General features: G+C 43.0%; 1 protein-coding gene across 1 annotated transcript in view; it reads right to left on the bottom strand.

The window, feature by feature from the left end:
• Nucleotides 1-866: 866 nt before the first annotated feature.
• Nucleotides 867-14,907, bottom strand: part of LOC141058396 (ribosomal protein S6 kinase alpha-4-like) — a 72,660-nt gene continuing 58,619 nt past the window's right edge. The window contains exons 13-17 of the mRNA XM_073554650.1: nt 14,061-14,231; nt 13,779-13,970; nt 11,353-11,512; nt 6,475-6,638; nt 867-1,664 (exon numbers count right to left, since the gene is read on the bottom strand). Coding sequence (XP_073410751.1) covers nt 1,449-1,664; nt 6,475-6,638; nt 11,353-11,512; nt 13,779-13,970; nt 14,061-14,231 — 903 coding nt within the window. The 3' untranslated portion in view covers nt 867-1,448. The remainder of the gene's footprint in view (nt 1,665-6,474; nt 6,639-11,352; nt 11,513-13,778; nt 13,971-14,060; nt 14,232-14,907) is intronic.

A 14,907-nucleotide genomic window follows, 5' to 3' on the forward strand; every position in this document is an offset into this window, starting at 1 on the left:
AAGAATACGGGTCCTTTTTTTTTTTAAAAAAAAAAGAAAAAGATAATCAGTCTTCAGAACACTGACTCAAGATTAGTATATTTTTCTACATACCCTGTATGTCATTCATGATTGGTAACCAAGGAATGTTATTGGAAAGTCCTAGCAGTTGAGTGGGGTCGCCATATCGTTAATTTTGGGTGTCAACCTCTGCGGTTAGGCAGGGACCAACAGTTTAGGGTCATCTAGGATTGAAAAAGGACGGCTAGCCCGAGGACCATTACCATCCAATAGTTGGGATAAATTGGGATATTGGTATCCTAGATGGTGGATTGTTTGTACTGATATTTTTTATGTATGTTTGTCCTGGTGTTTGTACGTTTTTTTTTTTATAGATACTTAATAGTGATGAGCGAGCATGCTGGGATAAGGTGTTATCTGAGCATGCTTGGGTGCTAACCGAGTGTCTTCGGAGTGCTCGAATACTATGTTCGAGCTCCCGCGGCTGTATCTCTCACGGCTGTTCAACAGCTGCAACACATGCAGGGATTACCTGACAAACAGGAAATAATCCCTACATGTGTTGTGGCTGTTGAACAGCCGTGAGACATGCAGCTGCGGGGGCTCGAACATAGTATTCGAGCTCTCCGAAGACAGTCTGCTAGCATCCGAGCATGCTCAGATAACACCTTATCCGAGAACATTCACCTACGGTATCACTAATACTTAATAAAATGTATGCTTTAATGGTTAACATAGGGTTATCAATCTATAAAGAAACCGTTAACATCTGACACAACTACTCTTTTGCAGATTCGTTCATGGTAGAAGTCTCAACCAACCCCCCCCCCTAAGGAAAAAAAAAAAAAAAAAAACAACAACAAAAAAACAGAAATGGGAACTTCTTATTACTGCTGACTGAAGCTGAAAAAGTCTTCCTTACTCCAGAAATGATTCCAGTTTTTGGCAATATATAAAAATATTATATATGGACGGGAACACAGAACTCATACACACCAAGTTATCTGGTATCAAAGCACACAAGGCTCTTAAAAAGCTTGAATACAAGCTTGTTAATAAAATCTCATTGTTAAAAACATATATATATATAGATATATACTGTATATACACATATTTATAAAGGGGAAATCAAATTGGAACACTGAGGAAAACAGTAAATTCCGGTGCAGGAACCCAATGGTCATATCCTAAAACCTTCCCTGCGATAGCACATTTACACCAGGAGGGAAGACGTACGGTCACTGATACATGGGAAAAGGCTAGTATCCATGTCCTTACTATGTACAAACTCGATATACAAAAGTGCAGTGGGCAGTGCTCCTGCCGCTACCTCTCCGAGCCCCGCACACTGCTTTCACACATGAAGCAAATACGGTACGCCATGCTTTTTTTTTTTGGTCCTCCTTTTGCACACGATAGCCAGGCCTGTAGTGTAATAAAGCAAATAGTTATGAATTTGCAGGCCTGTGACTTTGTGGGGGTGCTCTGGATTTGGGGGATCGAGCCGCAGTGGTAGCAGATGAGGACGATGATGAAGATGAAGAGGAGGATCCACTGCGTGCGTCGCCTCCTGTACTGCACTGCTTCAGTTTGCGTCTTTTAGCCAACGGAGCATTATCCACACTTTTTAGAAAGACTCCTTCACGCTTACCACGATTAAATGCCTGCAAAAAATATACATATATGGATAACATACCTAGTAAACGCTACAAGCTTATCTGTTACCACCATTCAGTGCTCTTACCATTTTGCATTTTACAAGAAGAATATGACTTTTAGTAAGACTTTTCCAATGAATAAGATGGACGTGCCATCCGTGTGCTGTATGGGTTTTAGGCTGCTTTCACACTTCAGGCTTTGGGTATCCGGCATGGTGCGGCGAAAAAGCGGACTGCCGGATCCGGCGCCTGTTATGACCAGATGCGGCTTTTTCCCTGTGCTGTTTCATTGCTGCCGCATTGCGCCGGATGGCAATGCGGCGCGTCCGTTTTTTTCCGGATCCGGAGAAAATAGCCGGTCCGGCGTCTGGAAAAAACGTTGCATGCAACGTTTTTTCCAAACGCCGGACCGGTTTTTCGCACTGCGCATGCCCGGAAACCTTCTCTGCCAGGAATATATCCGGCAGAAAGAAGGATCCGGTGTCTGCGTTTGCGGCCGGATCCGGTAGACCGCTTTTTCGCCGCACCATGCCGGATACCGAAAGCCTGAAGTGTGAAAGCGGCCTTACATGGACTTGTATTGGCCCTTGTCAACCATGTTTCTGGAAAACACGGATGTGTGTGCAGCACCGTAGATTATAATGGGTACTTGTGGCATCCATGAAAGTACAGGACGCCACACCGACCTGAAACACGGACACGCGTCACGCAATCCCCGGGAGAGCCACAGTAGACATCGATGGAATGGTGTCGGCATCGGAGATGAGTATAAGTGTTATTATTTTACAGGGATTTGGGGATTCAGAAGGGGTTGTCAGAGTAGTGAACAATCCCTTTAAAGGAGTTGTCTAAAACCTTAATAAACCCAGGGTGGTGTAACAACAAAAAAAACTATACTCCCCTACTGGACGAGGGGTGCTCCTTTGTACTCTGCACTGTATTCCCTTCCAATCCCCAGTCATGGACGTCTGTCGGCAGTGTCACATGAATGCTGCTGCCAATCAGCAGCCACTGATCAGCTGCAGCGTTCACTCCCGTCCAGTACGGATGCAATGTGAAGGCTGCAGACCATCAGCAACCACTGATTGGCTGCATCACTCACATGAGTTTCCCTGCCGGATGAGAATGCCAGGAGACTGGAGAGGCACATATTACCAAATGTAAAGGAGCGATGTGGTGTTAAAGTGCACTTTTAAAGGAGTTGACAAACCCTATTAATCCATCCGTCTATTCCTACAACGGACATCAGAAAAAACACAAAAATTGAGCTTGGTTTGAGTTGGTACACATGCAGCATATAAATGCATGTTCACATGGTCAAAAAGCATACAAAACCTACAAAAGACATCAGCAGGGAGGGAGGATATGTGCACAAGGAGTCTTTTAGATGCCGGTGCACCAGCATCATTTTTGAAGATGATTCAGAAAACCACTGGCTGCGTTATTCCTGACACATCTTCTTCTACATCTTTGCCGACATTTTTTATCCCCATATATAACATAGTGGTGGACGGCAAGTGGAAGCCTGCAGAAGATTGCTTCTGACAAAAGAAGGAAAATATGCACAGCAAATTGTTTTGATATTGCAGTGCATGTGTGCCTTTTTTCTTTTTTCGGATTTTTTTTTTAGTGCTTTTTCAGGTGGGTTAGACACAGAAAAAAAAATATGTCTTGTGCACATACCCAAATAGTGGAAATTTAAAATGCTAAAATAAATCAGTAAATAAAGTCCCCTACTGATCTTTTGAGGGATAAACCCTAAAAATAAAAGTGAAAATACAACATTAAATTAATTACCGCACATAAAAATTCCAACCCCTAATTGCTGTCATACTAGGAGCCCCGATCCAATTGTTCCGAATTGGAAATGTATTTCCTAAAAAGTGTTTTAAAGTAACACTATATTATTACCAAGTAAAGTATCTAGGATGTAAAATGCATTTTTAACCCCTTAGTGACAGCCAATTTGGTACTTAAAGACCAAGCTAATTTTTACAATTCTGACCACTGTCCCTTTATGAGGTCATAACTCTGGTACGCTTCCATGGATCCCAGTGATTCTGACATTGTTTTCTCGTGACATATTGTACGTCATGTTAGTGGTAAAATTTCATTCATATAACTTGCGTTTATTTGTGGAAAAAAAAAAAAACGGAAATTTGGCAAAAATGTTGCAATTTTCAAACTTTTAATCTTTGTGCCCTTAAATCAGAGAGATCTGTGACACAAAACAGTTAATAAATAACATTTTCCACATGTCTACTTTACATCAGCACAATTTTGGAGACATTTTTTTTGTTAGGAAGTTATAAGGGTTAAAAGTTGACCAGCGATTTCTCATTTTTCCAACAAAATTTACAAAACCATGTTTTTTTAGGGACCATCTGACATTTGAAGTGAGTTTGGGGGGGTGTCAATGTAAAAGAAAATACACAAAAGTGACACCATTTTAAAAACTGCACCCCTCGAGGTGCGCAAAACCGCATTCAAGAAGTTTATTAACCCTTCAGGTGCTTCACGGGAACTAAAACAACGCGGAAGGAAAAAATTAACGTTTTTTGTCACGCTGCCTGTTACACCGCTCTCACCTGGGGGCGGGACCTCGGTCCCGACGTCACCTCTTCCGGAGCTGCTCCGGGGGTCCTGTCAGGTGCACCATGTTGTGTGCACGCGCGCTCTTCTCTGCTCTGTCTCCGGGCTTGTCCTCTCTATGGTATTGGAGGACTTGACCCGGAAGTCCTAGTGATCATGTGTTATATCAGGCTACCTCTTCCTATGGGAGATGCCTGATTATTGTTGTGCTTCCTGGCTTGGTCTGCCTTGTCCTTGCCTGGCTGTGCACTGTATTCAGGTCCTCTGCCTTGTGCTCAGCTGTGCCTCCTGGCACACGCTCTGCTCCTGTACTCTGCCTTGAGCTCAGTTGTGCCTCCTGGCACACGCTCTGATCCTGTACTCTGCCTTGAGCTCAGTTGTGCCTCCTGGCACACGCTCTGATCCTGTACTCTGCCTTGTGCTCAGTTGTGCCTCCTGGCACACGCTCTGATCCTGTACTCTGCCTTGTGCTCAGTTGTGCCTCCTGGCACACGCTCTGATCCTGTACTCTGCCTTGTGCTCAGTTGTGCCTCCTGGCACACGCCCTGAACCTGTATTCTGCCTTGTGCTCAGTTGTGCCTCCTGGCACACGCTCTGATCCTGTACTCTGTTCCTGTACTCTGTTGCTCCTCTTGGCACACCTGCTGCCTAACTCTGTACTCTGACGTTCTCCTTTGCACGCGTCCTGCTTCGCTTGCTCCCGGGTGTGCTTGTCTGTGCACGCTATATGTGCTCTCGTGTACCCGCCCTGTACTATCCTGTATCTAGCGCACTCCCGTGTACACGCCTTGTGCTCTCCAGTACTCTCCGTGCCTCCGTACACTCGCCCTGTACTGTCCTATACCCTGCGTGTCCCTGTGTCCACGCCTTGCACGTTCCTGCAGACACACTCACTTGTGTCTCCTGTGAGCCGGCCATCTGGTGCCAGCAGTCGTGGCACCTTACCCCCTTGGGCTTGCCCCTGACATTCCCTGTATAGGTAGTGGTCTTCACTAGGTCAGCTCGCCCTAGGTGGGTTGGTGCCACGACCCAGAGGGTCCACTCCAGGAGTCGTCACAGTTTTACTTAAAAAAAAAAAAAAAAAATTTACTTTGGAACTAAACTTTTTTATTTTCACAAGGGTATCAGGAGGAATTTCTCCTGAGTACATCGATACCCCGTATGTGGGGGAAAGCCACTGTTTGGGCGCATAGCAGGGCTCAGAAGAGAGGGAGCACCGTTTGACTTTTTGAATGCAAAATTTCCTGGAATCAATGGCGGCCGCCATGTTGCGTTTGGAGATCCCTCCAATTCTAACTCCAACCCTAACACAGCCCTAACCCCAACACACCCCTAACCCTAATCCCAACCATAACTTTAACCACAACCCTAACCCCAACACCACCAACCCTACCCCAACACAACCCTAACTCTAACCCTAGCCCCAACCCTAACCATAACACTATCCCTAACCCCAACCCTAATGTAAAAAAAACAAACTTTTTTTTAATTTATTATTTGTACCTAACTGAGGGGGTGATAAAGGGGGGGTTGCTGTACTATTTTTTTTATTTTGATCATTGTGATAGGGTCTATCACAGTGATCAAAATGAACCAATAGGAAAAAAAAATGTCCTATAGTTGCAGGGTGCCAGCCGGCAGATCACTGCGCATGCTCCCGCTATTTTCTTCTCGGAAGACCCCGACTGCCGTGGGACATCACCAGGGGATGCAGGAGGGTCCAGGGACACCGGAGGTACTGGAGGGGGGCTCAGGGGACCCCATTTCTCTCTCCTCTGATGTGCTAGATCACATCATAGGTGAGAGAGAGAAATTAAATGGGAAATCTGATTTTTTTTTTTTTTTGCGGTCGCCGTTATTCCGTGAATAACGGTGATTGCAACACCGGGGTCTGTAAAACCAACTCGAATCATGTACTCTGGGGACTCAGCTACCTCCCGGTAGCCGAGAACCTGGAAAATTTCCGACACTGGGGGATGCTATACACTTCTCAGTGTCGTTGAGGAATAAGTACTCTTAACTGCCGCCGTTAAAAGGAATATCGGCGGCCGTTAAGGGGTTAAAGGGATAAACTTAAAAAAAAAAAAAAATCTGCAAGAAAGTTAAAGTATTTCACTATCAGTCACGTTGTTGGAGAAGACTAAAGGGGAACAACACCTTTAACGTGGTGAAGACCTTTTTGAGCTCAAGTCACTGTGACCTAAGAATTGATTCATGTCCTTACCATGAATGTGGCGTGTACACAGGTTTTTGTGGCCATCCCACTAGATTCCAAAACATCTGGTGTCATGAGCGGAGTAGAGGAGAGTGGTCGTCCGCCACGGAGCCACTCGCTTTCTTGCAGTTCACCAAGGCTCAATCGACAAGACGGATCTACAGTCAGCAAACCTTAAAAATAGTTAAAAATTCTGTGTGAATGGTACCATAAGTCAGAGGGACTTTATGGGACACTCAGTAAAGTATTCGATCTCATTCTATGCCCGTTGCATGGTCCTCTGCCACTATTAAACAGCAAGAGTCAGGAGAGCAAACAGATGAGTGCCACTGGAATCAGGGAAATTTAGCCAGGTAAATATACTAAGGAGATAACATTTTAGGTCCATACAGAGATTACTTACTTGATAAAACCACCTTAGAGACTATGGACGCTTGTGAACAGAAGTGTTTTTGCACTGTTCATTTGCTATGTTAAATGTAAAATTAAACAACTTTCCAAACAGTCAATATAAAATAGGTCTTATTATTTTGCTGCTGTATACCCTGTGTAACTCCTTCACATAGCTGTCTGTCCTGCTGCTTCTGACATAGATCAACAGCACTCTTTGTTCTCCCCTTTCCTTCTGTCAGAGATAGCAACAGGAAGGGAGAGAAGGCTGTATATGGCAAAACAGGAGATTGAAAATATCCAAGCCTTCAGAGTGGGCAGATCATACCGGCTGCATTCAATTAAGAGTACAGATCCCAGTGGTGGTGGGGGAAGATGAAGACTCAAACAGGCGGTGTATTCATGTAATAGGAGGTGAAAGGAATCCGAGAGGAAGGAAGAAATACCACACTCGTTAATATCATGTGAGCACAAGGAAGAGAAAAAGACTCATGGTTGTAGAACAGTACAGGAATGAAGCTTTACTGATACATGAGAGCTACTGAAGACTGCAGCATCCTGGAGACATGGACCTCACATCCAGCATGTATTAGGAGAAAACTCCCACATGACAAAAGTGGAAGGCTGAGTTCACATGAAGGGGCAGTGATGCAAGACCAAAAAATTGTACAGGGTTTAGAGGTGTAACTACAAAGTTTTCATATTTTTCACCAGTAAAACTGCACCAATTTGCAGTAAATTGTGTGCACTTTTGCTGTGCAGACAGTCATTCCATTTGACTCAGCCCGAAACAGGGTGAAGCTGTTGCGCTTACAGTACGTCATGAGATTGGTGGCTGGTCCATACTCAAACCATGTGTGTCAGACGTGTGAAACCGGTCTAACAAGCAGCAGGGAAAAATTATCTTTGGTTGAAATGTAAAAATTATTTTTAGCTTCAATTTTTTTTTTTTAAGTTAAAGGGAAGCAGTCATCAGAAAATGACCTAGTTTTTATATCAGTTTTTGGTGCTACATATAATATTATATATATATATATATATATATATATATATATATATATATTATATTATATTATATAATATAATATATATATATATATATATATATATATATATATATATAGCGATGAGATCTCATCTCCCGAGATCTTGGTGCCAGGATCCCCATCTGTGCATGCGCCGCCAACGGAGGCCATTTTCCCAGAGACCACCACATAGGAAACCATGGAACTGTTGGCAGAGCTCACGCAGCACCGAAGACACCAGCGGCAGCACTGGACACCTGCAGCGGCGCACCGCACATCGGAATACCCCTTCATCCCAGCCTCCAGCCTGCGCCCTGCAGCATCAACCCACTCCTGCCTCCTCCAGCAGCGACTCTGGGACCCGGCTTCACCGCAGCCACCACCCCCCGGTAAGTAATAAGACGCATGGATTATAAAGCACCACCATGTTATTAAAAAAATATTTTTTTCCTATTTTTCTCCTCAAAATTTGGGGTGTGTCTTATAATCCGGAGCATCTTATTAATCCGAGAAATATATAAATATTTTTTTTTATTTTGGCAATGTCTGATATCATGTTCTCTTTATGATTTACATATATATTATGTTAAAAAAAACATCATTTATAATCTTGCAATTTTCACAGTAGCCACTGAGGCCTTTTTATTTTAGACTCAAACTTTTTGTATTTTCAGGAAGGGTTTTCAGCAGGCTCCTTATAATCACAGGCAGGATTGCAATGACAGGTAACACCTCTATACACAGCTGTTTGTTGCTGCTAATGTGCATGTTCAAACAAAAAAAGGGGGGAAGTATATACCATATAAATAGGATAGTAAGTGGTTAAAACTAAAAGAGAAAGAGCGCAATAGGGTCTTACCCAGGTAAAAGAGATATAGTTCAAGCTGTTATACTCACCAATAGCAGGAGAGTTGGAGGCATAAAGGAATAGAAGTCAAAGCTGCTGCACATCCAAATGGCCACTCCGTGACCATAAATCATCAGATATCAAAGATATAATTTTCGGATTAACCGTGCGCTGCTAGACAAAACGACTCCTTTCCAGATTGTGTACTTGTATACTTTTATTTTCCCAACGCGTTTCGAAGTTTCAAACTTCTTCCTCAGGGGATGGCCCTTTGTCTGGCAACCAACTAAGGCCTCTTTCACACTTCCGTTTTTGACAATCAGTCAAGATCCGCCAATTTTGAAAAAAAACGGATCCGCCATTTTTCTTTGCGGATCCGTTTTTTTCCCCATTGACTTTCATTATTGGCGGATCCTGACTGATTGCCGTCCGTCGCATCCGTTTTTTTGAGGATCCGCCACAATGTTAGTGTCCGTCAACATCCTAAAAGATTTCCAAACGGAGCTTGCAACGTTTTTTTGGCCGGCGGATCCTCCAGACACTGAATTAACCCCAAAATCTGTCTGGGTGCCGGCCAAAAAAAAAATTCTTTTCTCTCTCTCTCTCTCTCTCTCTACGGATCCGCTTGTCTGCCTTTTTGGCGGATCTTAACTGAAGTGTGAAAGAGGCCTAAGACTTATAACCGACGCAAAATACGGTCAGTATTTTACATGCATAATATGGATGAATGGCCCCTAAACAGTGCTCCGTATGTCATCCGTAATCAAGGTGTGGTCGCGTATTTTGCGCATGTCAGCATCCGTATGGCGAGATTTTCTCGCAGGCTTGCAAAATGGACATATAATGGAGCCCTATGACAGGGTTTATAACACAAACCAAAGAATAGATATAGACACATAGAATGCATATATATATATATATATATATATATATATTTTATGTGTCTATATCTATTCATTCGTTTCTTTATTAAACCTGTCAGTGTGAGATTACTGTATAGCGCACTGAATTGCCGGCTTTGCTAAAAGACACCGGGTGCGTATTTCTCGCAAGTCACATGCGTGGTCCGTGTGTAATCCGTATTTTCCGACGTGTCAGGCCGGGAATTGTGGGTTGGTCACGTGGGACACTGAGTCGTCTGACGTCACTCCCTGGCGACGTGAAGCAAGCACCATTACAAACCGCCCAGTTAACAGGAGACAGGACTATAAATAGACCACACAACAATACCTGACATCTACTTACCCCTAATGAAGAAGCTTACGCGAAATGCGCGTCGGGGAGCCCTTGCCACCAGCAGGTCAGGTACCTTTATTCAGCTGCCATGTTTACTTTCAGTTTCGGTTTCTCTTTTTATTAATGGGTCTTCTCTGCACAATAAGCATTATTGCAATGTATTGATGGGACACAGTTAACAAAATTTAGGGCTGCATATATAACTACCACATGGTAATTTATACATACAATCTTTGCATTAATTTTTTATATGCTTAAAAGAGATATATATTTGCATACACTTTGCACGTTGCACTTTATGGTTTGCATATATCTGACAGACACTTTTCAACCTTTTTTGTTCACGTTCTTGTGCAGTTTTGGACAAACACAATAGAGACCATTAATAACAAAAATACACACATTTTTTCTCTGTGGCAGTCTTTTCTCAGTTGGCCCTTTGTCTGGCAACCAACTAAGACTTAGGTTTACAAAATTTGGGAATAATTTTATTCATCTGTATCTTTGAGTTGTGCAACGTTACCTAAGATAAGACACATGATGTCATTATAATTGCATATTTAATGAGGATGTACATTTAGTGCACCTTACTAATGTACTCTTTTCCCAAAGTTTTGTTCTGTGGTACCCATCGCTGGTAGCTATTTTTTGTACCGTGTATCTCTGTTTTGTGACTTTTACAATGAGTATCAATTACCAAATAAAATGTTGGTTTTAACAAAATAAAATGTCTATCCTATTTATATGGTATATACTTCCCCCCCTTTTTTTGTTTGAATTTGCTGTTGATAGGAAGTAATCATTAGGCCTTAGTGCATGGCATAATGTGCATATCCATTTTCTGACACAACAGGAGAAATGAGTCTAGAAAGGCTCAGGTAGTCAGTGTGAAAATTGCAAGATTTCTTTTTTTTTTTTTTTACTTAAAAGTTTGTGATATGGAAAAAAACCCGTTTTCCTAAAAATGTATATTTAACCAAAAAACCTGATTTAAACAACAGGCAGTTTTCTGGTGACACATTCATTTTAATGGTCTGTAATCCCAAAAAAATAAAAAGACACAGCTAAGAAAACAAACTCTACCAATGCCGGGCGTAACTTTGAGCTAATAAAAAGCAGTAGTTGGGTTTGGGCCATTTGTCAGTCCTTGGAAGACATTGTTCGCTGTGGGTCTGTCCATTTTTGCAATTGGAGTGCTTCCCTCCGCTTAACTGGCAGCCGTTGCGATGGCACAGGTTTAGTAATTCTTTCGTTATTCCTTTTTATGTTATGTAATTATACTGTATATATTGCATTGTTTTGTGCTCATTCTGAATCATCTTGTATATTTGGTATTGTGTGTGACACAAGCCCGACCTCACAGACTTCCATTACGGAACAGCGTCTTACCTTTCACCAGCTCCTTTGCCTCTTCGCTTACATGCTCCCAGCTCTCGCCCTGCATCATGAAGTCTCCCTCCTTGATCTTGTTAATAATGTCAGCAGCGCGGCTCTGAGGAGACCCCCCCCTGGCACCTTGGAAGGGGACCTGGCCACACAACATTGTGTACTGCACAATGGGAAGAAACAGAATGACGTCACATATGATGCTAATAACACAAAAGACACTGCACAATGTCAGCATATAAGTAAATCTGCAGTAATCTGCCCTAGAGTCAAAGAGTCTTCCTGCTAACGAGGCGCATAACTGTGAAAGCATGGTCCTTTTTAATTAATTAAATCAAGGATAATCCTAAGTAACAACTCTACAATCAATTTGCTGCTGGAAAGGCAAATTAATAATCTGTGGTGTTAAAACCCATGGTATAATACACTAGCGGGTCTATGCCCCCAAGACCCTCAAAAGTGAGCCTTTGCCAGACTCCTCTGGCCGTAGCTTATCTATGGGAGAAACAAAGGATCGGATTTGGAAAATCTAACAAGCTGGATCCTTCTATCACCCAGGCAAAGATCTGGCCAAGGTTACAAAAGAATTTCTGCAGTACACAAGGTTCCTAAGAGCACAGTGGCCTCCATAATCCTTAAATGGAAGAAGTTTGGGACCACCAGAAGTCTTCCTAGACCTGGCCGCCAGCCAAAATGAGCAATTGTGGGAGAAGAGCCTTGGTGAGAGAGATAAAGAAGAACCCCAAGATCACGGTGGCTGAGCTCCACAGATGCAGTAGGGAGATGGGAGAAAGTTCTACAAAGTCAACTATCACTGCAGCCCTCCACCAGTCAGGCCTTTATGGCAGAGTGGCCCGACGGAAGCCTCTCCTCAGTGCAAGACATACGAAAGCCCGCATAGAGTTTGCTAAAAAACACATGAAGGACTCCCAGACTATGAGAAATAAGATTCTCTGGTCTGATGAGACGAAGATAGAACTTTTTGGTGATAATTGTAAGCGGTATGTGTGGAGAAAACCAGGCACTGCTCATCACCTGCCCAATAAAATCCCAACAGTGAAACATGGTGGTGGCAGCATCATGCTATGGGGTTGTTTTTCAGCTGCAGGGACAGGATGACTGGTTGCCATTGAAGGAAACATGAATGTGGCCAAGTACAGAGATATCCTGGATGAAAACTTCTTCCAGAGTACTCTGGACCTCAGACTTGGCCGAAGGTTCACCTTCCAACAAGACAATGGCCCTAAGCACACAGTGAAAATAACAAAGGAGTGGCTTCAGAACAACTCTGTGACCATTCTTGACTGGCCCAGCCAGAGCCCTGACCTAAACCCAACTGAGCATCTCTGGAGAGACCTGAAAATGGCTGTCCATCAACGTTCACCATCCAACCTGACGGAACTGGAGAGGATCTGCAAGGAAGAATGGCAGAGGACCCCCAAATCCAGGTGTGAAAAACTTGCTGCATCATTCCCAAGAAGACTCATGACTGTACTAGCTCAAAAGGTGCTTCTACTCAATACTGAGCAAAGGGTCTGAATACTTATGACCATGTGATATTACAGTTTTTCGTTTTTAATAAATTTGCAAATATTTCTACATTTCTGTTACTTTTTTCAGTCAAGATGGGGTGCAGAGTGTACATTAATGAGAAAAAAATGAACTTCTTTGAATTTACAAAATGGCTGCAAAAAAACAAAGAGTGAAAAATTTAAAGGGGTCTGAATACTTTCCATACCCACTGTATATACCAGGATAAGGGATATATACACCAGGATGGAGCCCGGAATAAGGGACATATATACTAGGATGGGGCCAAAAAGGGGAACATATATATAGAAAATTTCTTGTTTGTTAGGTGAAAAGATCTTTTGTGCAGCACAAAAGATCATCGTTCTCGGCAGCATAAACAATACCTGCGCTGCCGAGAGCAATGGCAGTCTTTAACAGATCATTCAGTGTGCGTTTAGATTATTAAACGAAGGCCAAGCACTGCATATCACGTAACCCTAAGATTGGATAAAGTGTAGGGAGTCAAGCAGTCCCATAAGGCAGCCAAATGGGCCCTGTAAGTCGCGCACAGTAGGTAATATTTTCTTTTTTTATGTTTTTGTTGTTTTGTACATCAGAGAACTGCAGGCTCCCTGCCCCTGACTGTGCAGAGCAGATATGTTCTTGACAACAGCTTGCGTGCCGCCAATCACTTTCTGCATTAGTGTTGGTGATAGTGGCAGATGGTGGTGGGTAGTGTTCATGTGTTGACTCTGTGGGAAATGAGGTCATCTGAGAAGAGTATGTTTTCTCCATTGTCTTCAACTAAATAAGTCTAAAATTACCTGGTAACAGTGATAACTACGAATCCAAGGTAATATAAATACCCATTAGACGAACAAACGCCAACCGGATAAACGAGGTCATACGACACTTACCATGATTACCCCGAGGCTCCATAAATCACAAGACTCATCATAGCCCTGACGAGACAGCAGTTCTGGGGCCGCATAGTGCAGTGTAAAGCAAGGAGTGTGCAAGGGCCGAGACCCTGGTGGACGCAGCCGGGCAAAGCCAAAGTCTATCACCTTTAGAACAGCATTCTCACCGGGAGACGAAAGGAGCAGATTCTGTATAAAGTAACGGAAGAGTGAAGTAAATGACAAATGTGCCAGAAATCCAATACTCTAGAAGAGGTCTGGATTTAGGATCTACCTCACCTCCGGTTTCAGATCTCTGTGGACCACCCCAGCTTCGTGCATATGAGCCACAGCACTCACAAGGCTGCGCATTAGACTGCTCGCTTCTACCTCGCTGAAGCGTGACTGCTTCTTGATACGATCCAGCAGCTCGCCACCATCCAGAAGCTCCATAACCAGATAGGAGTGATACTGCAACGCAGAAACGCTCTGGTCAAGAAAAGGCACGTGCATTTTACAAGTTGAGGGAACATACTCGAAGCCGGTATTAGGGCGCTCTCAAGACGGCCATATAAATCGGACCGAGATCGGATCCCAGTGCACGGACTGGCCTTGGGATCGGGGGGGGGCAGCTGGCCATTCCCCGCACTGCATTCCGATTTATACGGCTGTCTGACTGCGCTCTTACAGACTTGTGGTTTCATCCTGCAATTGGAAGCTTTCTCAGACCTGCACTAAGTGAATGGAAAGTTTCTGAGACACTTCCTCTCAGACCATAAAACTGATCATTTCCTTTTTTGCTTTTGGCACAACTTCAAATTCTTTTCTATTGTGTTATAAATGGCCAAATTTTACATTTCTGACCAGCTTCACTTTATTTGGTAATAACTCTTGAAAGCTTCAATGGATCCCAGGAGATTTTTTTCTAATGACACATTGTATTTTATGTTGGTGGTAAATTTAGGTTGAATTATTTTTGTGTTTATTTGTGAAAATTTAGCCAATTTTGCAATTTTCAGACTTTCAATTTTTTATATCCTTAAAACCAGTTAGTCATGCTGTAAGAAATAATTTAGAAATGACAAATCCTATATGTCTACTTTACATCAACATCTTTTTTTTGGGTTAGGAAGTTAGAAGGGTTAAA

Source organism: Dendrobates tinctorius, unplaced genomic scaffold (assembly GCF_039654945.1).
Source record: "Dendrobates tinctorius isolate UK_male_01 unplaced genomic scaffold, ASM3965494v1 ptg000211l, whole genome shotgun sequence".
Classification (NCBI taxonomy): domain Eukaryota; kingdom Metazoa; phylum Chordata; class Amphibia; order Anura; family Dendrobatidae; genus Dendrobates; species Dendrobates tinctorius.